Source organism: Hordeum vulgare, chromosome 2H (genome assembly GCF_904849725.1).
Source record: "Hordeum vulgare subsp. vulgare chromosome 2H, MorexV3_pseudomolecules_assembly, whole genome shotgun sequence".
In the NCBI taxonomy this organism is placed as follows: domain Eukaryota; kingdom Viridiplantae; phylum Streptophyta; class Magnoliopsida; order Poales; family Poaceae; genus Hordeum; species Hordeum vulgare.
In genome coordinates, this window is record NC_058519.1 from 565946019 (window position 1) to 565970374 (window position 24356).

Here is a 24356-nt window from a genome sequence, read left to right on the forward strand (position 1 = left end):
GGCGCGGCGCGGCGAGGCGAGCGACTTCTATCACGCCGATTCCGGTTTCGTGAGACAGTTCAGGTTAGTGGTTTGTGATGCAGAAGACGATGGACGGTCTTCCTTATATTTTTAGGTCCGCCACTGTCGAAATGCGATTGGTCCAACACGGCCACACGTGTCCCCTCCAACTGACCACGTGTCCCCTCCACCTCGAGCGCCACCGCCTACTTCCTAGAGCTGCAAAGAGCAACCCCTAGCTCCAGCCGCACTTCACTAGCTTGTGGAAGAGGAGTGGAGTTCGTCGCGAACCAGGGGATCACCTCTCAGAGATAGAGGAGAAAAAGGAAACGAGGTCAAATCCTTCACAAGCCAGCATCTTGGACCATGCTGCCAACTAGTTTCGCCACCCGCGGGGCCGCGGGGCCGGAGCCCCTGCTGCCGGCGGCTTCCCGCGCCGTGCTGTCGGAGTTCGTCGCCACCGCCGTGTTCGTCTTCGCCGCCGAAGGCTCCGTCTACGGCCTCTGTACGTGAACGCCCGTGCCTCTTGATTTTTTGCCACGCGTAGTCTCTCGTACATGGACATGTCGCGGTGCTGTATGTGAAGAGTTTGGTTCTGTCTGTATGGCAGGGAAGATGTACAAGGACACGGGCACGCTGGGGGGCCTGCTCGTGGTGGCGGTGGCGCACGCGCTCGCTCTGGCCGCGGCGGTGGCGCTGGCGAGCGACGCCTCCGGCGGGCACGTCAACCCGGCCGTCACGTTCGGCGTGCTCGTCGGCAGGCGCATCTCCTTTGCGCGCGCCGTGCTCTACTGGGCGGCGCAGCTTCTCGGCGCCGTGCTCGCCGCCGCTCTCCTCAGGATCATCTCCGGCGGCGTGGTAATTAAGCTCTTCCCTTCTCAGCACGCGCTCTTTTTCTCTACACGGCGCTTGCCTTCGATTAAGCTGTTTCTGAAAAAAGATCACCACGGTCAGAGCACCGCTCTTCGCTACATTTTGGTTGTTTCTTGAGCCTACCAACAAATTCAAACAAGCGGTCGTGTGTTTCCATTTCCATTCGGCGTGAGTTATCCTGCCCATCGTATACACGTCGTCATGTTCGCCACGTCTCACTTCTGCATGCTGTATGTGTCTTTGTCCTGCAGCGTCCCATGGGGTTCACGCTCGGCCACGGCATCCACGAGCGGCACGCGCTGCTGCTCGAGGTCGTCATGACGTTCGGGCTCATGTACACCGTGTACGCCACCGCCGTCGATCGGAACCGCGGTGGCAACGTCGGCGCCATCGCGCCCATCGCCATCGGCTTCGTCCTGGGCGCCAACATCCTCGCCGGCGGCCCGTTCGACGGCGCGGCGATGAACCCGGCGCGGGCGTTCGGCCCGGCGCTCGTCGGCTGGACCTGGCGCCACCACTGGGTCTACTGGGTCGGCCCGCTGATCGGCGCCGGGCTGGCCGGCGCGCTGTACGAGTTTGTCATGGCCGAGCAACCCGTGGAGCCGGCGGCCGCGGCCACCCGTGGGCTGCCCGTGCCCGCCGAAGATTATTGAGTTGCACTTGCTGTAACTAATTACCACCTGCATGCAAGCACATGTTTCATGCAGTACATACTTGTTACGGAAAACGGAAATAAATTTGAGGGAGTCAGAGTCTGATTCCAAGCCGGTTAGTAACGGCACTTCGTGTTCGAGTTCAGCACGGTGTGGTGTGCGGGGAATAAGTAGATGACAGCCTCAACTAGCACCTGACTCGTAGCGCAAGCGACCTCAACTAGTACCAATGTCTTCTTGGTCTGAGCTCCCGGAGGACCTCGGCGACTCGATCCTCCACCGGCTCCGTCGCCACGAAGACCGCGTCTGCTTCGGCGCCGTCTGCCGGCAGTGGCGCTCCTGCGCACGGCGGAACAACCCTCCGCCGCAGTTCCCGTGGCTGGCCTTATCGGATCAGACCTTTTACAGCTTGTCGGACTCGTCTTTCCGGCCGCTGCCGCTCCGTCTCGACTTCCATCGCCAGGAACCGCATGCCCAGAGCTCCTGCGGCGAGTGGCTAGCCTATGAGCGCATCGACGGCGCCTACACGCTGGTAAACCCTTTCTCCAAGGCCATAACCATGGTGCTCCCTCGGCTGTCCGCAGGCAGGACCGACCTTGTCGGAGCCGGAGCCGGCCGTCAAGAAGCTGGTCATCTGCTCGCCTGACCTTGTCGCTGCGGTCGTTCGTGAGGAAGGGCTTCACAAGCTGGCCTTGTGCCGGCCAGGAGCGGCGTCCTGGGTGGTGACCGCGCACGACCAGCTGAGGCGAGTTCAAGATATGATCTTCTATCAAGGCAAGCTCTACATCCTCCAGGAGACCGGCGGGCACCTCCTCTCCGTCTCCGTCGGCGAGGACAGCGACACCGGCGAGCCGGCCGTGACCCGGGTGGACAGGCTTATGCGGGTCCCTGTATGGGGCTACATCGAGCCACCGCTGCAATACCTCCTGGAATCCGACGGCGCGCTGCTGATGATCCGCAGGAAGGATCCCAACGTAGCAGAGCCGCTACAGTTCCCGGGCAACGGTGGATTGGGTTTGAACAGGGTGGGCGCGGGCTTGGAGAAGGCGACCGGGTTCAAGGTGTTCGCGGCGGACTTGGCGGGATCACGGTGGACCAAGGTGAGGAGCGTCGTTCCCGAGCTGTACGCGTCCCGGACCAGTGCAGGGAGTACATCACGGGGAACCGTATCTTCTTCGTGGATTATCATGCCGCCAGGGGCAATCCCGGCTCGTTATACCGGAAGAGGGTCTGGTTTTACTGCAGCGTCCACGACATGGGGAAACGGCGCTCACAAACGTACCTGAGGACCCAGGTGCGGCCGCCGAAAGGGATTCCGTTGCGTGGCTGTTCCGTTGTTCGGAGACACGCATCAACAGCTAGGCTGCACGGTGATGCTATGCAAAAATTATTGTTATATGCATCTAAAGATGTAGATGTAAAACCAGATGATGTAGATGAAAAAAAATACATCTCGGTCTCCTCACGCACTAGAGATGTAAAAAGTTGAAATACACCGCCGCTTGAATCCCTCACCATCCCCCCTCCCCCCTCCGCATCATCGGACGTATCCACGCACCTCCATTGCTTGAATCCACCGTTGTCGTCGCCCCGCCGCCTCCGCTACACCACCCACATCGTTGGCCGCAGCCCCGCACCGCCGCCCACAGCCCCCCTGTAGCCCCGCACCGACGTCCGTAGTGCCGCACCGCTCCGCGTGTGCATCACCTAGCCCCATGGCCACACCGCCCCGTCCCAACATTGCCATGCCATCAAGGAAGACCCTGAAGAGCAAGACCGGCTTCTTCGGCGTGAGGGCGAAGCCCTCCGGCAATTTCGGGGTGGAGTTCACCGACGTTGGTCCCTGCTTTTGGCTCGGCACCTACTCCACCGCCTACATGGTCGTGCATGCCTATGACTTGGTGGCATGGTGTCCCCGATGGCCGAAGAAGTACCTCAAATCCCGGAGATCGAGACACGCGCGAATGTGGAGATGCTCGTGCCGGGGGCATTCATATGGAAGAGATCAAGATGAAGAAGAGGCCCACCATTGTCGTTAGTCCCATCGATAGCGACGAGGCGGCGATGACGAGGTTCATGCGAGAGCATCCGGAGTATGTGAAAGGACCATGATGTTGCCTAGAGGGGGGTGAATGGGCGTCCTAAAAACTTTTATAGATTTGGCTTTATCCTAATGCAGAAATAAACTAAGAGAATACTTTTCAAGTACAAATCCTAAATATACTAAGATCAACTACGTGCACCAACAACTTGTTCTACTAAGATGAGAACAACAAGATTACTCACAAGCACAACTAAGTTACACAAACTTACTTGAGCAATATCACAAGATATGTAAGTGTATGACACAGGTTAGCAATTCACACTAAACACAAGATATATCAAAAATAGCAAGTATGAATTGCGGGATATAAAGTGTAGGCCTAAATGATTAATCTTTACAGGGAAATAGCCAACACAATATAATGAGGACAACAATAGTTAGTGAATGTATGCTCAAGTAACCAAAGTAAACCACAAGTAAGAAGTTAGGGTTAGGGATAACCGAAATCACGGAGATGAGGATGTATCCGGATGTTCACTTCCTTGAAGGAAAGCTAGACATCGTTTGAGAGGTGGATGTTACCATGAAGGCACACCAACACCACGAAGGCTCACTCTATTGTCCTTGAGATATCACTACGAAGGCGATTCCCAACCACTAGTGGTAGAACTTGAGGCGGCCTCCAAACCTTCACAAACTTTTCGGGGGACAAATCACAAGTTGATTCCTCACCGAAACACTCCTACCGCCTAGGAGTCCCCAACCTCGAAGGGTAACAAGATAAAAGGGGAAATGCTCAAGACTTGCTCAAATCACAAATTTCCTTGGTCAAAAGAGAGAGGAGGAGTGGATGTATGCTTGGATGAAATCTCTCTCAAGAACTTTCAGAAATATGTTCGGGATTTACCACAAGAATGCTCAAGTCCCTCTCCTCAAATCCCACCAAAAGCAAAAAGGGATGAAAGATGAGAGAAACAATGGAGGAGGTCAACAAATGAACCCTAGATCCATGGGATAGTTTCCCCCCAAATGGATTGGAGTTTTGAGGCTTGGGGGAGGAGGAGAGAGCTCAAAACAATGGGGAAATCTCAGATCCAAAAGTTGTGACTCGTTGGGGAAGAAGGGTACCTTATATAGTGCCCCACTAAATCTGCCACTTATGCACAGAAAAATGTAGCCCGAAACTTTTGGGCTTATCCGGAACTTACGGGCTCCCTATTGAGGCAGACAATGTAAAGTTTCTGGTTAGCCCGGAACTTTCGGGAGGGCCCGAAACTTTCAGGCTCCCTTTGGATCAGATTTTCGCAAATTTTTTGTTTAGCCCAGAACCTTCCCGGAACTTCCGACCCCCAATAAACAGCCAGCACACCAGTAGTAAAACATGCGTAACTCTTACATACCAACTATGATTTTGATGATCTTGGACTCGTTTTGTAGCTATTGAAAAGCTCGAGGTCCTCACATAGAGAACCACCCAATATCAAACAAAATGGATGATGCAATCAATTCAAATGTTTGAGTATAGAATTTAGGGAATCCTTTTTGGCTAACGGTTTACTTTGGAATATAAGATAGGAGTGGAATTGTGTATGGAGGATGTTGACTTGAGCAAGTCCATTACAAAACCCTTTGACCCCCTCTAAATAGTGCGGCATCCCTAAAACTCAAGAATCATAAAAGAGCTACACTACATAGCTATAACACCCCGCGCGGTGCAAATTACATCTCCATGCACTAGAGATGTAACTACAACACCCCGCGTGGTGCAAATATGCATCTCCACGCAATAGAGATATAAAAAGCTCAAATGCACCGCCGCTTGAATCCACCCCCTCGCCCGCATCACCGGACGCATTCCCGCACCTCCGTCGCTCGAATCCATCGGCCCATCACCTCAGCTACCCTACCAGCATCGCCGCCCGCAGCCCCGCACCCCCCCTCCGCGTGCAACCCCGTCCCTGCATCACCCAACCCCTTGGCCACAACACCCCTCCCCGTCGTCGCCATGCCGCCAAGGAAGACCTCAAAGAGCAAGACCGGCTTCTTCGGCGTGAGGGCGAAGCCCTCCGGCAATTTCAGGTGGAGTTCACCAACATCGGTCCCCGCTTTTGGCTCGTCGCCTACTGCATAGCCGACATGGCCGTGCATGCCTATGACTTGGCAGTGTGGTGTGCCGGGTGGCCGAAGAAGGGCCTCAAATCCCAAAGATCGAGACACGAACGAATGTGGAGATGCTCGTGCCGGGGGGCATACGTATGGAAAAGATCAAGACGAAGAAGAGGCCCACCATTGTCATTAGTCTCGGAGATAGCGACGAGGCGGCGATGACGAGGTTCATGCAGGAGCATCCATAGTATGTTCATGCCGAGCTGGAGTTGTTCTGGAAGCGAGATGTCGAGCAGGTTAAGAAGGAGGAGGATGATGCCGACCCCTCGATGTTGATCCTCGTCGAGTCCTCGAAGGAGGACTGGGGCGATTCGGAGGAGGAGGAGGGGTGCGACAACCCCAACAAGGACGAGTTCTGGGACCAGCTCAAGAGCTCCAACGAGGAGTAGTTCATCTTCGAGTAGTAGGCGTTTGAACTAGTATTAGTCGTTCGTGTAATAGTTCGATGGATGTAGTAGTATGAACTAGTATTAGTCGTTCGTGTAATAGTTCGATGGATGTAGTAGTATGAACTAGTAGTAGTCCTTCAAATTATGTTTAATTAAGTTTTAGTTAGAACTATGTTCAATTATATTTGAAATGAAGTAGTAGTTGAAGTTGGTATGTTTAAATTATGTTTGAAATCAAGTAGTACTTGAAGTTTCTAAAATTTACATCTTCATTTTGCATCACCTATTGGATTTGCACATTTACATCCCCGTTTTGCATCATCTGTTGGAGTTGGCCCTTTTGGAGATGTAAAAAGGCACGTTTTGAAGATGTAAATTTTACATCTCCTGCTTTCACATCTTCAAATTTGCATCTTCCATTGAAGATGCTCTAATAGTTGGATGGGATGATTAGGGTATGTGCAAGGGTGGATAAGGCTTTTTAGGGTGTAACAATAACTCATCTAGATGTGACATAGTTATCTCACATCTAAATTATGATGTTAGTGACACCTCATCACCTCAACATCTTGTAACTAAAACCAGCACAACCCTGATCCTTATTTGTTTATTTGTTTCATTTCCCATAGTAAACATTACCCACGTAACCCTGATCCACAACATAGTAAACAAGCTAGTTTTTCTATTTGCGAACGTAAGACGAATCGGTACCTGCACGAATAAATGAGTATCCATTACCCACGTACTCTGTTGGTAAAAACCATATTAGGGTAAGAGTATGGAACAACAAAATTAGCCATGTATATATAAATAAGAAAAATATGAAACCCATCGGAAAGAGTGGGTATGGGAGCATATAACCCATACCCATATATCCATGTATCCATATAAAATCTATGTAAATTTAAAATTATCTTTACAATCTACACTATGCCACGAATTTGTGAACTGAAAATGTATGACTATGTGTTGTTGTTTATAACTATATGATGTTGTTTATGGGTATATGTTGTTATAAACTACTTTTGTAAACTATGCTTATATGTTGTTGTTTATCTCTACTTCTAAATGTTGAGTTTATCACATGTTTTTTCCGTTTCTCCTCCGACCACCCCTCCCATCCGAGTCTATCGGTTTGTTTTCCTTTCCACTCTTTATTACAACCCACAACTTTCCTAACATACAAAAAATCACGGATCTAAATTTCTTAAGTTATCCAAATCAATCAAAATCTCTTATTAATGCAATTTATTTTAGAAAACAAATAACAGATTTTCAGATAACAAATAATAGATTTTAATGTAATTTTCCTAACTTATCCAAATCTATTGATCCCTCTCATTAGTGTAATTTATTTTAGGAAACAAATAACAGATTTTCATGAAACAAATAACAGATTTTAAGGAAATTAGCATTTAAATCATGACAAACAAATCTCTACTCCTAATTGGGGACTTGGTAGCCGCCATTCCATGGTTTTTTGTCTCTCCTTCCACCTTTGTTTGGGTTTTATTCATCCCTCCTTCCACCGTTGTTTATTTCGTTCGTTCTTTTGCATCATCTTCCACCACTCTATTCTTTTGTTTTTTGTTTTTTTCTTTACCTCTTACACAATGGAAAACAAATCTGAAATTTCCATGCGGTCATATGTTATTTAGTAATGTCTTTATGAAAAAAAACAATCGTGATCAATCTTTAATGAATCTTTAAAGAAAAATATAAAATAATTAATCTTATCATAAGTCGCTCAATCATATTAATTAATCTTTTCATACATCATCAAAATTAAATTAATTAATATTATCATATGTCGTCTAATCACATTAATGTCGCATGACACATCCTATCAAATCTCTACCTGGTAGCTTACGTTCTATGTTTTTTTGTCTCACCTCCACCCCTCCCTTCACCTTGATTTTTTTTCTTTTTTCATTTCACCACCACAAATAAAAAAAATTATGATACAAAGAGTAGAAATATATGATAATGATTTGATGTACAAATCTGATCTCCACCGATTCGATGTAATGTTATACAAAGTTCGTGTTTCTGATTATACCAAGTTTACATTTTTAACCAAATGTATTCACTATGCAGAACATGCACAAGTGATCATGAAACCTGATTTTATGCAGCCGATGGTTTCAATATATTAATTATATATCATATTTCTACCAACATGGTCTTTAATTACAACCTAAGCGGGTGATGATTTGGTATGGTGGAACTATATTAAAAAAGTAAACAACCGGTTGGGATGTAATTTATTTTAGCAAATGTATACCAAGATGCCATTTCATTCAATGAGGTTAGTAACACAAGGTTATGATTCATAACCAAAGAACAGAAAAGAAAAGAAAAGAAAAGAAAAAGGGTCTAAATGATGAAGGTGTGGTTTGCGACTTTGCGTCACTTTGTTGCTCTCAGTCTAGGTCCACTACGACTGAAATATAACCGAGAGCGCTGCTAATTTGCGCGCAATGGAGCGTGCATTTTTCGACAGGGTACTTAGACCGGATTAGGCAATGCAGTCGCGTGCTTCATTTCTTGTCCTTTCTTTTTATTTTTTTGCATGCAATGAAATGCACAGGCCACCTGCCCACCCACCCCTGAAAATTAGGGGGACAAGAGATTAGAGAGGCGCTCGGCCATCCGCACCCTAAAAATCGAGGAAGATGGATTAATGATATTAGATATTGGGCCCCACAACTAAAATCGGGGGAAGATTAGGATTGCGCTCGTAAGCCTATCACGTGTTGCGACACACACACACGTAAAAGTATTTTTGTGTAATCCATAAAGCTAACAGATAGGAAGAGTAGACATGCTCGCAACTACATCAAACTTGAGTGGGATGGGCAGGACAAATAAGTAGAAGGTCGCATTTCCTTGGTGGCCGCCTTGGCGTGACAATGTGCACTCCTTGGCACGTCAAATCATCCTGGGGTGAGCAGCCTCGACGATGAAGGTGTATCCCTCCTCGAAGTGCCACACCATTGTGTGTGAGGTTGTCCAACCCACATATGAATGGGTCAGCTACATGCTTGTCATTAATAGAGGGTTGTAGTCCCTTTTGCACCTCACTGGCGGATCCAGCTACCCAAGATGCTAGATCGATGGGCTAGCTCAGTGTCGATGCGGCCGTGTGAGAGGTTGTTAGAGGGAGAAGGAGGCATGCCATGTCGTGGCAGGGAGAGGAGGGGGATGGAGACACCATGACTTAGAGGGGAGGTGGTGGGGAGAGGAGTGGGGGGCTTCGCCATGGCATGGAGGGGAGGTGTCTGGGAGAGATGGTAGTGGCAATGTTGTGGCTGGGAGATGGGATGCGACGAGAATCGGTGGCTTGTTGGTTGTGCGGGTAGAGTAGAAGGCGGTTGTGCAGTGCGTGAATGAGAGGAGTGAGAGGAGTTCCTATACGCTTACATCAATATCACATAGCATAACAAGTCATTTCTAGGAAAAATACCAACCAAATGATCTATATGTAGCCTACAATTTAAAACCCACGAAAATCAGAATGCGACTCACATTGTTCCTTGCAATGAAGTTGAAGACAACATTCCTCACATTGTACAAAAATATATTAAATACATCAAGTAGATCTTAGTTTGTAAGATATAATTAGTTGGTTCATTGAACTGAATTTCAATTACTTCTCATTGTTACATGCTATAATTTCTTTGCATGCAATTTTTACATGCGTTGTGATTTTGTTTGCAACTGATAAAAATATATTCATGATCCATGACAATGCATGGGCATTATACTAGTGACTATAAGTTGTTCAAAATAATGCTTTGCAAACATGGTTAATTTTACCTCGGGTATCATTCTACCCTGTCGGGCAACGGGTATAGAAAAAATTATACCCGTTTAGAGGTGTGGATAAGGGTTATGGGTAAGATCACAAGGAACTCATAAGGGTATGGTTTGGCTTCATACATACCCGTATCCTGCGGATGCCACCCCTATATCCAATATGCACTTTCGTTCTTTGGATACGTTCACTAGCTGCTATAGGATCGAAAGTATGTCTAGAGGGGGTGATTAGACTACTTGACAAGATAAATTTTTTCCTTTTTCCAATTTTACTAGAGAGGCAACTACGGCAGTTATAGCAAGTCAAGTACATCCTACACATGCAGTTCTAATAGTATAGCAGTGGAAAGTAAACATGCAAGTGTAAATAGAGGAGTAAGGAAGGGAGATCAAACGCATGAGGTTGACACGGCGATTTTTGGCATGGTTCCGATAAGTGGCGCTATCGTACGTCCTTGTTAGTGGGGACTTCAACCCACGGAGGGTAACGGCTGCGAGAGTCCATGGAGGGCTCCACCCATGGAGGGTCCAAAAAGAAGCAGCCTTGTCTATTCCACCATGGCTTCCGTCCACGGAGGACTAGCCTTACTCACGGTAGATCTTCACGAAGTAGGCAATCTCCTTGCCCTTACAAACATCTTGGTTTAACTCCACAACACGAAGTAGGAGGCTCCCAAGCGACACCTAACCACTCTAGGAGGCACCACCCTCCAAAAGGAAATAAATGGGGTAGAGCAATGAACTCCTTGCTCTTGTGCTTCTAAAGATAGTCTCCTCAACACAAATCACTCTCTCACAGAATATGCATGGGTAGGAGAGGTTGATTTCGTGGAAAGTAGTTTGGGGAGGCTGGAGATCAAGTTTCAAATGATTGGATTGGAATATCTTAGTCTCAACACATGAGTAGGTGGTTCTCTCTCAGAAAATGGATCTTGCATTGAAATGTGTGTTTTAAGTGCTTCTCCCACGAATGAGAGGTGGGTGAAGGGGTATATATGTTGGAAATATGCCCTAGAGGCAATAATAAAATAGTTATTATTATATTTCCTATTACAAGATAATCGTTTATTATCCATGCTATATTGTATTGAATGGAAACGCAAATGCATGTGTGGATGCATAGACAAAACAATGTCCGTAGTAAGCCTCTAGTTGACTAGCTCGTTGATCAAGGATGGTTAAGGTTTCCTATCCATGGGCAAGTGTTTTCACGTGATAACGGGATCGCATCATTAGGAGAATGATGTGACGGACAAGACCCAAACTATAAACGTAGCATGTGATCGTGTCATTTTGTTGCTATTGTTTTCTGCATGTCAAAGTGTATATTCCTATGACCATGAGATCATGTAACTCACTGACACCGGAGGAATACCTTGTGTGTATCGAACATCGCAACATTATTGGGCGACTATAAAGGTACTCTACAGGTATCTCCGAAGGTGTCCGTTGAGTTAGCATGGATCAAGATTGGGATTTGTCACTCCATATGACAGAGAGGTATCTCGGGGCCCACTCGGTAATACAACATCGCAAACAAGCCTTGCAAGCAATGTGACTAAAGGGTTCGCCACTGGATCTTGTATTACAGAACGAGTAAAGAGACTTGCCGGTAACAAGATTGAAATAGGTATTGGATACCGACGATCGAATCTCAGGCAAGTGACATACCGAATGACAAAGGGAATGATATACGGGATTATGTGAATCCTTGACATAGAGGTTCGACCGATAATATTATCATAGAATATGTAGGATCCAATATGCGCATCCAGGTCCCGCTATTGGATATTACCCAGGGAGTGTCTCAGGTCATGTCTACATAGTTCCCAAACCCGCATGGTATGCACACTTAAGGTTCGGTGACCTTTCGGTATATTTGAGTTATAGGTGCTGGTAACCGAAGTTTTGTTCGGAGTCCCGGATGAGATCCCGGACGTCACGAGGTGCTCCGAAATGGTCGGAAGACGAAGATTGATATAGAGGAAGTTGGTGTTTGAATTCCGAAAATATTTCGAGCATTACCGGCAGTGTACCGGGAGTGAAGAATGGGTTCCGGGGGCCCACCAAGTTTCCCCCCTACTACCTCTTGAGCTTGCGTTGGTTTTGCCCTTGAAGAGGAAAGGGTGATGCAGCACAGTAGCAGTAAGTATTTCCGTCAGTTTGAGAACCAAGGTATCAATCGAGTAGGAGTATCAAGATGAGGCACCAATGTACTTGCGCAAAAACAAACAAACTTGTACCCAACGCTATAAAGGGATTGTCAATCCCTTCACGATTATTTGCAAGGTGAGATATGAAGGTTGAAAGTGCAACAAAGTAAAAGTGTAGATCTGAAAATAAGATGTGAAGTAGACCCGGGGGCCATAGTGTTCACTAGAGGCTTCTCTCATGATAGCAAGTATTACGGTGGGTGAACGAATTACTGTCGAGCAATTGATAGAATCGCGCAAAGTCGTGATGATATCTAAGGCAATGATCATACATATAGGCATCGCGTCCGAGACAAGTAGACCGATACTTTCTGCATCTACTACTATTACTCCACACATCGACCGCTATCCAGCATGCATCTAGTGTATTGAGTTCATAACAAACAGAGTAATGCTTTAAGCAAGATGACATGATGTAGAGGGATAAATTCATGCAATATGGTATAAACCCCATCTTTTTACCCTTGATGGCAACAACATGATGCGTGCCTCTCTACCCCTTCTGTCACTAGGTGAGGACACCGCACGATATGAACCCAAAACCAAGCACTTCTCCCATTGCAAGAATTATAGATCAAGTTGCCCAAACAAAACCCACAACTCGAAGAGAATTACAAGGATACGAAATCATGCATATAAGAGATCAGAGGAGACTCTAATAATATTCATAGATAATCTGATCATAAATCCACAATTCATCGGATCTCGACAAACACACCGCAAAAGAAGATTACATCGGATAGATCTCCATGAAGATCATGGGGAACTTTGTATTGAAGACCCAAGAGAGAGAAGAAGCCATCTAGCTACTAGCCAGGGACCCGAAGGTTTGTTGTGAACTACTCACGCATCATCGGAGAGGCAATGGTGTTGATGAAGAAGCCCCCCGTGCCCGAATCCCCCTCCGGCAGGGCACCAGAACAGTCCCTAGATGGGATCTTGCGGAGACAGAAGCTTGCGACGGCGGAAAAGTATTTTCGTGTCTCTCTCTGGTGGGTTTTGGATTTTTAGAGAATTTATAGGCGGGAGAAGTAGGGCAAAGGAGCCATGGGGGGCCGACAGGCCTGCTAGGCACGCCCCCAGGCCGCGGCTAGGGGGCTTGTGACCTCCCCCGAGGTCCTTTGCCTTGGTTCTCAAGTCCCCTACGTTTCTTCTGTTATGGAAAAAATCTTTCTGCAGGTTTTATTCCGTTTGGACTCCGTTTAATATTCTTCTCTGAAAAAGGTCAAAAACATGGAAAAAATAGGAACTAGCACTTGGCACTGAGTTAATAGGTTAGTCCCAAAAAAGATATAAAATAGCATATTCATGCATACAAAACATCCAAAGTTGACAAGATAATAGCACGGAACCATCAAAAATTATAGATACGTTGGAGACGTATCAAGCATCCCCAAGCTGAACTCCTGCTCGTCCTCGAGTAGGGAAGTGATAAAGACTGGATTTTTGATGTGGAATGCTACCTAACATATTTGTCCTTTGTAACTTCTTTCTTGTGGCATGAATGTTCAGATCCGTAAGATTCAAAACAACAGTTTACTATTGACATGAAAACAATAATACTTCAAGCATACTAGCAAAGTGATCATGAACTTTTGAAGTAACAAGGCCAAAGAAAGTTATCCCTTTAAAATCATATATTCTAGCTATGCTCCATCATCCCCACACAACGAATTTAAATCATGCACAACCCCGGTATTGGCCAAGTAATTGTTTTCGCACTCTTACTTTCTCAAACTTTTTCAACTCTCACGCAATAAATGAGCGTGAGCCATGGATATAGCACTATAGGTGGAATAGAGTGTGGTGGAGGTTGTGAGGCAAAAAGGAGGAGATGTTCACATTGACTTGGCGTATTAATGGGCTATGGAGATGCCCATCAATAGATATCAATATGAATGAGTAGGGATTACCATGCAACGGATGCACTTAGAGCTATAAGTGTGTGAAAGCTCAAAGGGAGAACTAGTGGGTGTGCACCCAACTTGCTTGCTCACGAAGACCTAGGGCAATTTTGAGGAAGCCCATCATTGGAATATACAAGCCAAGTTATCTAATGAAAACTTCCACTAGTATATGGAAGTGTCAAAACAAGAGACTATCTATCATGAAGAACATGGTGCTATTTTGAAGCACAAGTGTGGAAAAAGATAGTAGCATTGTCCCTTCTCTCTTTTTCTCTCTTTTTTTTGTTTGAGCTCTTTGGCCTCTTTTCATTTTTTTGGTGGGCATCTTTAGCCTCTTTTTTTATTTCCTCACATGGGACAATGCTCTAATAATGATGATCATCACACTTTTATTCACTCACAACTCAATACTTAGAACAAGGATGACTCTATAGGAAATGCCTCCAATAGTGTACCAGGATGTGCAACGATCTAGCTTAGCGTATGACATTGAAACATCTCGCTAGCTATCTTACGATCATGCAATGGAAATATGAAAGTGACGACACAAGTCATGAGACGGAACGGTGGGAGTTGCATGGCAATATATCTCGGAATGGCTATGAAAATGCCATAATAGGTAGGTATGTTGGCTGTTTTGAGAAAGGTATATGGTGGGTTTGTGCACCGGCGAAAGTTGCGCGGCACTAGAGAGTCTAGCAATGGTGGAAGGTGAAAGTGCATCTATACCATGGATTCACATTAGTCATGAAGAACTCATACACTAATTGCGAAAGTTTTATTAGTAATCAAAACAAAGTGCTAAACGATACTCCTAGGGGAAGGGTTGGTAGGTGTTAACCATCGCGCGATCTCGGCCGCCATACAAAGGATGACAATCAATAAATCAATTATGCTCCGACTTCCTAACATAGCGGTTCACCATACGTGCATGCTACGGGAATCACTAACTTCAACACAAGTATTTCTAGATTCACAACACCCTACTAACATAACTCTAATATTACCAAATTAAAATCTCAAAACTAATTGTTAGGAATCAAACTTCTCTTACTAATCAATGCAGTTGAATATGGAAGTTTTTATTATATCCACTTTGGATGCATATCATCTTTAGGACTACTTTCATAGCACACGCCAATTACCAAGTTACTTAGAGAGAGCACTCTCAAAAAGATATAAGTGAAGATCGAGAGTTTTTATTTATTCAAAATATGACACCACCGTGCTCTAAAAAGATCTTAGTGAAGCACTAGAGCAAAGTTATCTAGCTCAAAAGATATAAGTGAAGCACATGCGAGCTAAATTGCCTAACTCAAAAGATATAAGCGAAGCTCAATGAGTATTCTAGCAAATTCACGATGAGTGCATGTCTCTCTTAAAAAGGTGTGCAGCAAGGATGATTGCAAAAAAAACAAAAAGAGAAGACTCCTATAATACACGACGCTCCAAGCAAAACACATATATGTGGTGAATAAAAGTATAGCTTCAAGTAACGTTACCAATGGATTGAATACGAAAGAGGGGATGCCTTCCCAGGGCATCCCCAAGCTTAGGCTTTTTGGTGTCCTTGAATTTGGCTTGGGATGCCTTGGGCATCCCCAAGCTTAAGCTCTTTCCACTCTTTATCCCATTGTCCATGGGAACATCACCCAAAACTTGAAAACTCCACAACACAAAACTTAAATAGAAACTCGTGATATCATTAGCATAAGAAAACAAACTACCAACTCTTTAGGTACTGTAGTAAACTTGATTTTTATTTATATTGATGTTATATTACTGTATTCTCACTTTTCCATGGCTAGTACCCCCCGATACTAACCATAGTTTCATCAAAATAAGCAATCAACACAATAAAAAACAGAATCTGTCAAAAACAGACCAGTCTGTAGCAATATGTATACTTCGTATACCTATGGTATCCCAAAAATTCTGAACAATTATGAAAATTAGGGAAATTTGCATATCAACCATCAGCAAAAATAATACACTCAAAATCTATTTATGGATAGGAATTAAAAATAATTTCGTGAGCACCAAGTTTCTGTCTTTTCGAGCATGATCAAACAACCATCACCAAAACTGATCATAAAGGTTCTACTTGGCACAAACACTAAAAGAAACATAAAAACACAATCATAACAGAATTATGCTGGTGTGGACACAACAAAACAGAAAGCAAAAAACAAAAATAAATTTATTCATTGGGTTGCCTCCCAACAAGCGCTTTTCTTTAAAGCCTTTTAGCTAGGCATTGATAATTCAATGATGCTCACAAAAAGGATAGCAATCGGACACGGAGAGAGCATCATGAAACATGTGACAAGCATATCTAAGTCTAACATACTTTCTATGCATAGGCATTTTATAGGAAAACAAATTGTCAAGACAACCAATAACTACCATATGCAAGGAAGAAGAAAGAGACAATATCAATATCAACATAACGAGAGGTAATTTAGTAACATGAAAGTTTCTACCACAATATTTTCCTCTCTTATAACAATTACATGTGGGATCATATTCAAATTCAACAATATAGCTATCACACGGGATATTCTTTTCATGATCCACATGCATGCAAAGTTGACGCTCTTCAAAAATAGTGGGATTATCATCAACTAAAGTCATGACTTCTCCAAACCAACTTTCAATATTATTGCAAATATCATATTCATCATGAGGCTTAAACAGATTTTCAAGATCATAAGAAAAATCATTACCCGAATCATGATCATTGCAACAAGTAGTGGACATAGCAAAACTAGCATCCCCAAGCTTAGGGTTTTGCATATTTTTAGCATGATTGACATTAATAGAATTCATAATGAAACCATTGCAATCATACTTTTCTTTCAAGGAGGCCTCGTGAATCACTTCATAAATTTCTTCATCACAATTTTTAGATTCACGCATCTTAAGCAAAACTTCATAAATATAGTCAAGTGCACTCAACTCACTAGCAATTGGTTCAACATAATTGGATCTCTTAAAGAGATTAGCAAGTGGGTGAGGATCCATATCAATAGATTTTTAGCAAGCGAAGATGCAAGCACATTGAAGGCACATAGCACACAAGCAAAGGAAAGGAAAACGAAAAAGGCAAATATTTTTGTATTTTTTTTCAGAAGTGGGGGAGAGGAAAACGAGAGGCAAAAGCCAAATAATGTAAATGCAAGAGATGAGTTTGTGATAGTTACTTGGATATGTTCCACTTTGAATACTCCCTGGCAACGGTGCCAGAAATTGGCACGTTGACGGGAGACTATTCTTGACTTGATCCACCCCGGCAACGGCGCCAGAAATTCTTCTTGCTACCTCTTGATCTTGCATTGGCTTTTCCCTTGAAGAGGAAAGGGTGATGCAGCACAGTAGTAGTAAGTATTTCCCTCATTTTGAGAACTAAGGTATCAATCCAGTAGGAGTATCAAGATGAGGCAGCAATGTACCTGCGCAAAAACAAACAAACTTGCACCCAACTCTATAAAGGGGTTGTCAAGCCCTTCATGATCATTTGCAAGGTGAGATCTGAAGGTTGAAAGTGCAACAAAGTAAAAGTGTAGATCTGAAAATAAGATGTGAAGTAGACCCGAGGGCCATAGTGTTCACTAGAGGCTTCTCTCATGATAGCAAGTATTACAGTGGGTGAACGAATTACTGTCGAGCAATTGATAGAATCGCGCAAAGTCATGATGATATCTAAGGCAATGATCATACATATAGGCATCATGTCCGAGACAAGTAGACCGATACTTTCTGCATCTACTACTATTACTCCACACATCGACCGCTATCCAGCATGCATCTAGTGTATTGAGTTCATAACAAACAGAGTAACACTTTAAGCAAGATGACATGATGTAGAGGGATAAATTCATGCAATATTATATAAACCCCATCTTTTTACCCTAGATGGCAACAACACGATGCGTGCCTCGCTACCCCTTCTGTCACTAGGTGAGGACACCGCATGGTATGAACCCAAAACCAAGCACTTCTCCCATTGCAAGAATTATAGATCAAGTTGCCCAAACAAAACCCACAACTTGAATAGAATTACAAGGATACGAAATCATGCATATAAGAGATCAGAGGAGACTCAAATATATTCATAGATAATCTGGTCATAAATCCACAATTCATCGGATCTCGACAAACACACCGCAAAAGAATATTACATCGGATAGATCTCCATGAAGATCATGGAGAACTTTGTATTGAAGATCTAAGAGAGAGAAGAAGCCATCTAGCTACTAGCTATGGACCCGAAGGTCTGTGGTGAACTACTCACGCATCATTGGAGAGGCAATGGTGTTGATGAAGAACCCTCCGTGTCTGATTCCCCCCTCCGGCAGGGCAGCAGAACGGTCCCCAGATGGGATCTTGCGGGGACAGAAGCTTGCGGCGGCGGAAAATTATTTTGTTGGCTCTCTTTGGTGGTTTTGGATTTTTAGAGAATTTATAGGCGGAAGAAGTAGGGCAAAAGAGCCACGGGGGCCCCACAAGCCTGCTAGGTGCAGCCCCCCAGGCCACGGCTAGGGGGCTTGTCACCTCCCCCGAGGTCCTTTGCCTTGGTTCTCAAGTCTCGTGCGTATCTTCTGTTATGGAAAAAATCATTCCGCGGGTTTTATTCCGTTTGGACACCGTTTAATATTCTTCGCTGAAAAAGGTCAAAAACACGGAAAAAACAGGAACTGGCACTTGGCACTGAGTTAATAGGTTAGTCCCCAAAAAGATATAAAATACTCCCTCCATTACAGTTTATTAGGCGCCACTCAGAGGGCTCTGGGACCAAGATGATTTCCTATTGGAAGGAAAAATCGTGCCGGTACGCTACAGAAACGCCTAATGAAACGCAAAACCGACACTTAGTTCTCTCCACGTCCATTCAACGCCTCATGCAATTTCCTTCTTCTCTCTCCAACGATGCATGCAGTTTCCTTGTTCTCCCCCGCGCGTTTCCTTCTTCCCCGCGCTTGCCTTCTTCTCCCGCGCGCAATTTTCCTTCTGTGCCGCGCGCCGCGCGCAAGATTCCTTATTCACCGCGCGCTACTTTCCTTCTGCGCCGCGCGCCGCGCGCGCGAGTTTCCTTCCTTGCCGCGCGCTACTTCCATCTGCAGCAACGCTCGTTTCCTTCTTCTCCCCCGCTGTATAAGTAGCTATGGCGGAATGGACGGAACAGACGGCGCTCATCTTCTCTCCTCGGTCCAATGGCGCCGACGCAGCAAGGTGAATCAGATCGCCGTCTTCCTCCTCTTGGCCTCCGTGGGCTTTCTAGGGTTGCTTTCCAACCGAGAGCGCCGCCGCCCGGAGGACTTCCTCCTCTTGGTCTCACCGGACGAGCGGGAGTTGCATCCTTCTCCATCGGCACAGCCGGTTTCGACCATCTTCCTCCTCCAACAACTTTGCCTCGATGGCGCGTCGGCCTCGCACGCCCATCTCGCCCTCCGGCACCTAACGAGGCCGGTTCGTCGAACTGGAGTGCCTCCGTCGGCGGGACAGGTACAAGCAGCGGCGGTAGGGCAGGTAAAGGCAGCGGCGGCTCAAGTTCTACGTTCGTCGGCTTCACGTTTGGCAGCGGCGGGATCTCGTTCGGCGGTGGCACCAGGAACTCGTTCGTCGGCGGGGCAGGTACGGGCAGCGGTGGCGGTGGAAACTCGTTCATCGGCGGGGCAGGTACAGGCAGCGGTGGCGGCGGGAACTCGTTCGTCGGTGGGGCAGGTACAGGCAGCGGTGGTGGCGGCTTCAGTTTTAGCACGAGCAGAGAAGGTAAACTCTAAAGCTGTTGTTTTAGAACAGCCAAAACTGCAGTGTTTTAAAACTGTTTTAGAATAGCCAAAACTGCAGTGTTCTAAAACTGCACTGTTCTAAAACTGCAGTGTTCTAAACTATAGATCGTTGCCAAAGTTGCAGTGTACTAAAACTGTAGATCATCATTGTTCTAAAGCTGTTCTAAAACTGTTGTCCCTGGGGTTCTAAAGCTGTTCTAAATTGCTGGATAGTCTCTGAATTTTGTACATGCTTAGTTGCTAAATTTTCTTTCTTGATTGATGACATCTGCAGTAGCTGCTAAAGCTGTTCTAAAACTGTTTTTCTTGGAGTATGTGTTCTAAAATGTGTGTGTTCTAAAGGAACTGGTGGACACAATGGTTTGGATGTGATGAATGGAGAGAACGCAACTGGTTCGGGCATTGGGTACCGAGGAAATGGATACAACCCAAATTTTGCCCATGCCGATGAATACCCTCCTAGTCAAGAGGCTGTACAAACCCAAAAACAACCAATCGATTTGAGTAAGCATATTTAGAGCATAGTGTTGTTTCCATGTTTTTTGTTTATCTAATTATTTTTTCAACGAATCTAGATGTTATGTCGAACAAGGAGACAAGAAGGCAGTACGATACAGATGACAAGCGTCACATATATGCTGAGATCATTAAATGTAATGGTACAGGTAGAAGGTTGAAGCATGGAGTTTCTAAAGCTGTTGCACTAGTGTGTGATTGTCCTAGGAGGATAGTGCAAAGGGTATGGATGGAGGCTAAAAAGGTGGCGGTATTACCGGGGTAAAAAACAATCGAAAGCTCAAATCAGGAAGGAAGAAGATTAATTTCGACATAGATGCATTGGAGGCCATCCCATCCGGAGAGAGAACAACATTAGAACAAGTTGCTAGACATTTGAACTTGTCAACTACCACTATTTGGCGAGGTGAGCGTTGTCAATTTTCTACATGTCAACATTCTTTTATTATATGGAGGTGAGTGTTGTCAACGAGATATTTTACTGTAGGTTGAAGATGAAGGAAATTAGACGAATAACAAGTGAATTGAAGCCTTCTTTGACTGCTGCAAACGAAAGGGCTCGTGTTGAGTATGCTCTTATGCATCTTGAGAGAAGTAGTCTAACATCCCAAGGCGGTATTAATCCCACATTTAGGGCTGATATGGATGTGGTTCATATAGATGAGAAATGGTTTTATCGCACGCGGAAGACCCAAAACATGTATTTGAGTCATAGAGATGAGGCACCACACTGGGAATGTAAACATAAAAACCACATTCAAAAAATTATGTTCTTGTCCGCAATGGCTAGCCCAAGGTATGATGCTCAAGGCAATTGTGTATTTGATGGCAAGATTGGGGTTTGGGCTTACACAGAGTGGGTGCAAGCAAAAAAGAAGAGTCAAAATAGGTTGGTACTTGTTCTTGTTACTACTCCTACTTTCTGCTAAATTTTTATATGCACATTATTTACTTGTTCTTTATTTCTATATTCTTAGGTTGAGGGGAGCATGGGAGTTGAAGCCCTGCGATAAAGTTTACAGGGAGAAAAGTCGGGAATACTTAGTGAAATACGTACTGCCGGCTATAAAGGAAAAGTGGCCTGAGAGTGATAGATGGAACACCATCTACGTACAGCAGGACAATGCTAGGACTCATATAAAACCAGATGATCCACTTTTTTTGCAGGAAGCTGCAAGGGGTGGTTGGGATATTAGGATGATATACCAACCATCTAATTCTCCTGACACAAACATATTAGATCTTGGTTGGTTTGCCTCAATTCAAGCAATGTTCCATAAAAAGATGCCCAAGACTCTACCCGAGATTGTCGCAAAGGTCTTGCACCGATTTGAGTATTTTATGTTATTTGTTCAAGATATCTACTCCCATAGGTTAATGTTATGAACTGATCGAGTTTTTTAATTTTATGTGTCATAGGTTAATCAATCCCTAGCCGAGTACCCCCATCAAAAGCTCAATAGGATCTGGTTGAGTCATCAAGCATGCATGAGAGAGATCATCAAGCACAAGGGGTCTATCCACTACGCGGTTCCTCACTTGAAGAAAAAAGCATTAGAGAGACAAGGGCTTCTCCCGGTTCGTTTAACGATTGACCGAGAATATGTTGAGCGGGCAATTGAGTTCTTGAACTCAACATGATTTGTACTTTATTTTCATCATCGGAAACATTATGCACTTTCTTTTCATCATTAACATAAGATCGGAAACCTTCTGCACTTTCTTTTTATCATCAACATAAGATCAGAAACATAAGAAACAACATAAGATCGGAAACCTTCTGCACTTTCTTTTTATCATCAACATAAGATCGAAAACCTTCTGTACTTTCTTTTTATCATCAGCATAAGATCAGAAACATAAGAAACAACATAAGATCGGAAACCTTCTGCACTTTCTTTTCATCATGCCGCAATACGAAACTTGGCTATCCGGCACATTCTGCACTTCCTTTTCATCATCAAGATAGATAGACGGGTTGCGACGACACCTTATGCATATGCCATCTTTATTTATCGCCACCGTCGTCGCACAATCTTTGCACCAATAATTGTCACACAGCAAAGGGTTTCCACACAACTCGCAAGAAGGCAAATCCTTTGGAACCGGGAGCCTACATCCCAAGCAAAGGACTATAGATGGCTCACCGCAGATGCCACACTTTCTGCACAAAGCCGGATGAATGCAAACCTCACATGTTGATATCGGGTTGAAGTAGGTTTGGTGTACCCTTGCACGTCGACGCAAAACTTCATGTTCAACCGGCCCTTCGACCTCTTGCTCTTGCACCACCTCCTCCATGGCAGGAACCTCGAGCACGCCTAGCACCTCCTCCACGGCAGGAACCTCGAGCACGCCTAGCATTTCCTCCACGGCAGGAACCTCGAGCACGCCTAGCACCTCCTCCACGCCATCCATGGAGTCCATCGGTTTGGGTTTGTGTGTTACATGGACTCCTAGCATCTCCATCGTGTGGGATTTTATATCCTGCTATGGGTGCATGTAGAACGTGTGAATGAGAAGGAGAGAGTGTGAATGAGAATGAGAAGGCCAAGGGTTGCATGCAACCAGGTTGTGTGAATGCTTACCTGAGAGAGTGTGAATGAGAAGGAGAGAGGCCGAGGGCATGCATATTCTGTTCACACTTGCGGACACTTGCATGCAGCATTGCGTGTGAACGCCACGGATGGAGTAAACACAAAACGTCTTAATTAATATAGTAATTAATGTTATGCGCCTTATTTCCTTCTCATTCTGAAAAATCCTGATTTTGGAGATATGCCTTATATACTGTGATGGAGGGAGTAGCATACTCATGCATACAAAACATCCAAAGTTGACAAGATAATAGCATGGAACCATAAAAAATTATAGATACATTGGAGACATATCACCCCCCAAGGGGACCATGTGGGTTGTAGGGTGGCGCAACAGTCCCTGGTGGGCTGGGTGGCCGACCCAAGAGGCCCATGAGGCCGAAAGGTGGAAAGTCCAAAAGGGGAGGGGTTTCCAATTGTGAGAAGGAAGGATTCCTAATCCTACTAGGATTGGAGGATGACTCATCCTCTCTCCCGTCGACCGAACCAAAAGGGTGGCCCCTTGAGGGCCACACCTCCTCCCTCCCTCCTCCTATATATACTAGAGGTTTGAGGGTTTTTGAGACACAATATTTTCAGCCACGTGCTGCCTCAACTCTAGATCATAGTTCCTCCTCTAGATCAGTTTTCTATGGTGCTTAGGCGAAGCCCTGCAGGAATTGATTCACCACCATCACCGGTGCGCCTTCATGTTGACGGAGAACTCTTCTACTTCACTGTATCTCTTGCTGGATCAAGAAGGCGGATATCGTCATCGAGCTGTATGTGTGCTTAACGCGGAGGTGCTGTCCGTTCGGCACTTGATCGGGACGGATCGTGGGACGGCGATTTGAATCCAAAGACGTACCACTGCATCAACCGTGTTTATTAACGCTTCCCGCTTAGCAATCCACAATGGTATGTGGATCTGATCTCCCTCTCGTAGATGATCATCACCATGATAGGCCTTCGTGTGTGTAGGACATTTTTTGTTTCCCATGCTACGTTCCCCAACAGTGGCATCATGAGCTAGGTTCATGCGAAGATGATATCTCGAGTAGAACACAAAGGAGTTTGTGGGTGTTGATGTTTGATTTGCTTCCCTCCTTAGTCTTTTCTTGATTCGGCGGTATTGTTGAATCGAAGCGGCCCAGACCAACATTACTCGTACGCTTACGAGAGACAGGTTTCATCGACTAACATGCAACTTGTTGCATAAAGATGACTGGCGGGTGCCTGTTTATTCAACTTTAGTTGAATCGGATTCGACGGAGGCAGTCCTTGGAGAAGGTTAAATAGCAATTTGCATATCACCGTTGTGGCTTTTGCGTAATTAAGATGTGATCATACTAGATACCCATAGCAGCCACGAAAATTTTGCAACAACAAATTAGAGGACGTCTAACTT

At 45.2% G+C, this 24356-nt stretch overlaps 1 protein-coding gene and 1 pseudogene across 1 annotated transcript; both read left to right on the plus strand.

Moving 5' to 3' along the window:
- Positions 1–202: 202 nt before the first annotated feature.
- Positions 203–1657, plus strand: LOC123430563 (probable aquaporin TIP3-2). Its single transcript, XM_045114422.1, has 3 exons — positions 203–505; positions 611–858; positions 1125–1657. The coding sequence occupies exons 1-3, from the start codon at positions 367–369 to the stop codon at positions 1524–1526; spliced, it is 789 nt and encodes a 262-aa protein (XP_044970357.1). The 5' UTR covers positions 203–366; the 3' UTR covers positions 1527–1657.
- Positions 1658–1732: 75 nt separating this feature from the next.
- On the plus strand, positions 1733–2959 carry LOC123430562 (annotated as a pseudogene).
- Positions 2960–24356: the final 21397 nt, after the last annotated feature.

Coding starts and splice junctions, on each gene's coding strand:
- LOC123430563 (XM_045114422.1), top strand. CDS start 367: ATGCTGCCAACTAGTTTCGCCACCCGCGGGGCCGCGGGGCCGGAGCCC. Junction 506..610: donor AGGCTCCGTCTACGGCCTCT/GTACGTGAACGC, acceptor TCTGTATGGCAG/GGAAGATGTACAAGGACACG. Junction 859..1,124: donor GGATCATCTCCGGCGGCGTG/GTAATTAAGCTC, acceptor TTTGTCCTGCAG/CGTCCCATGGGGTTCACGCT.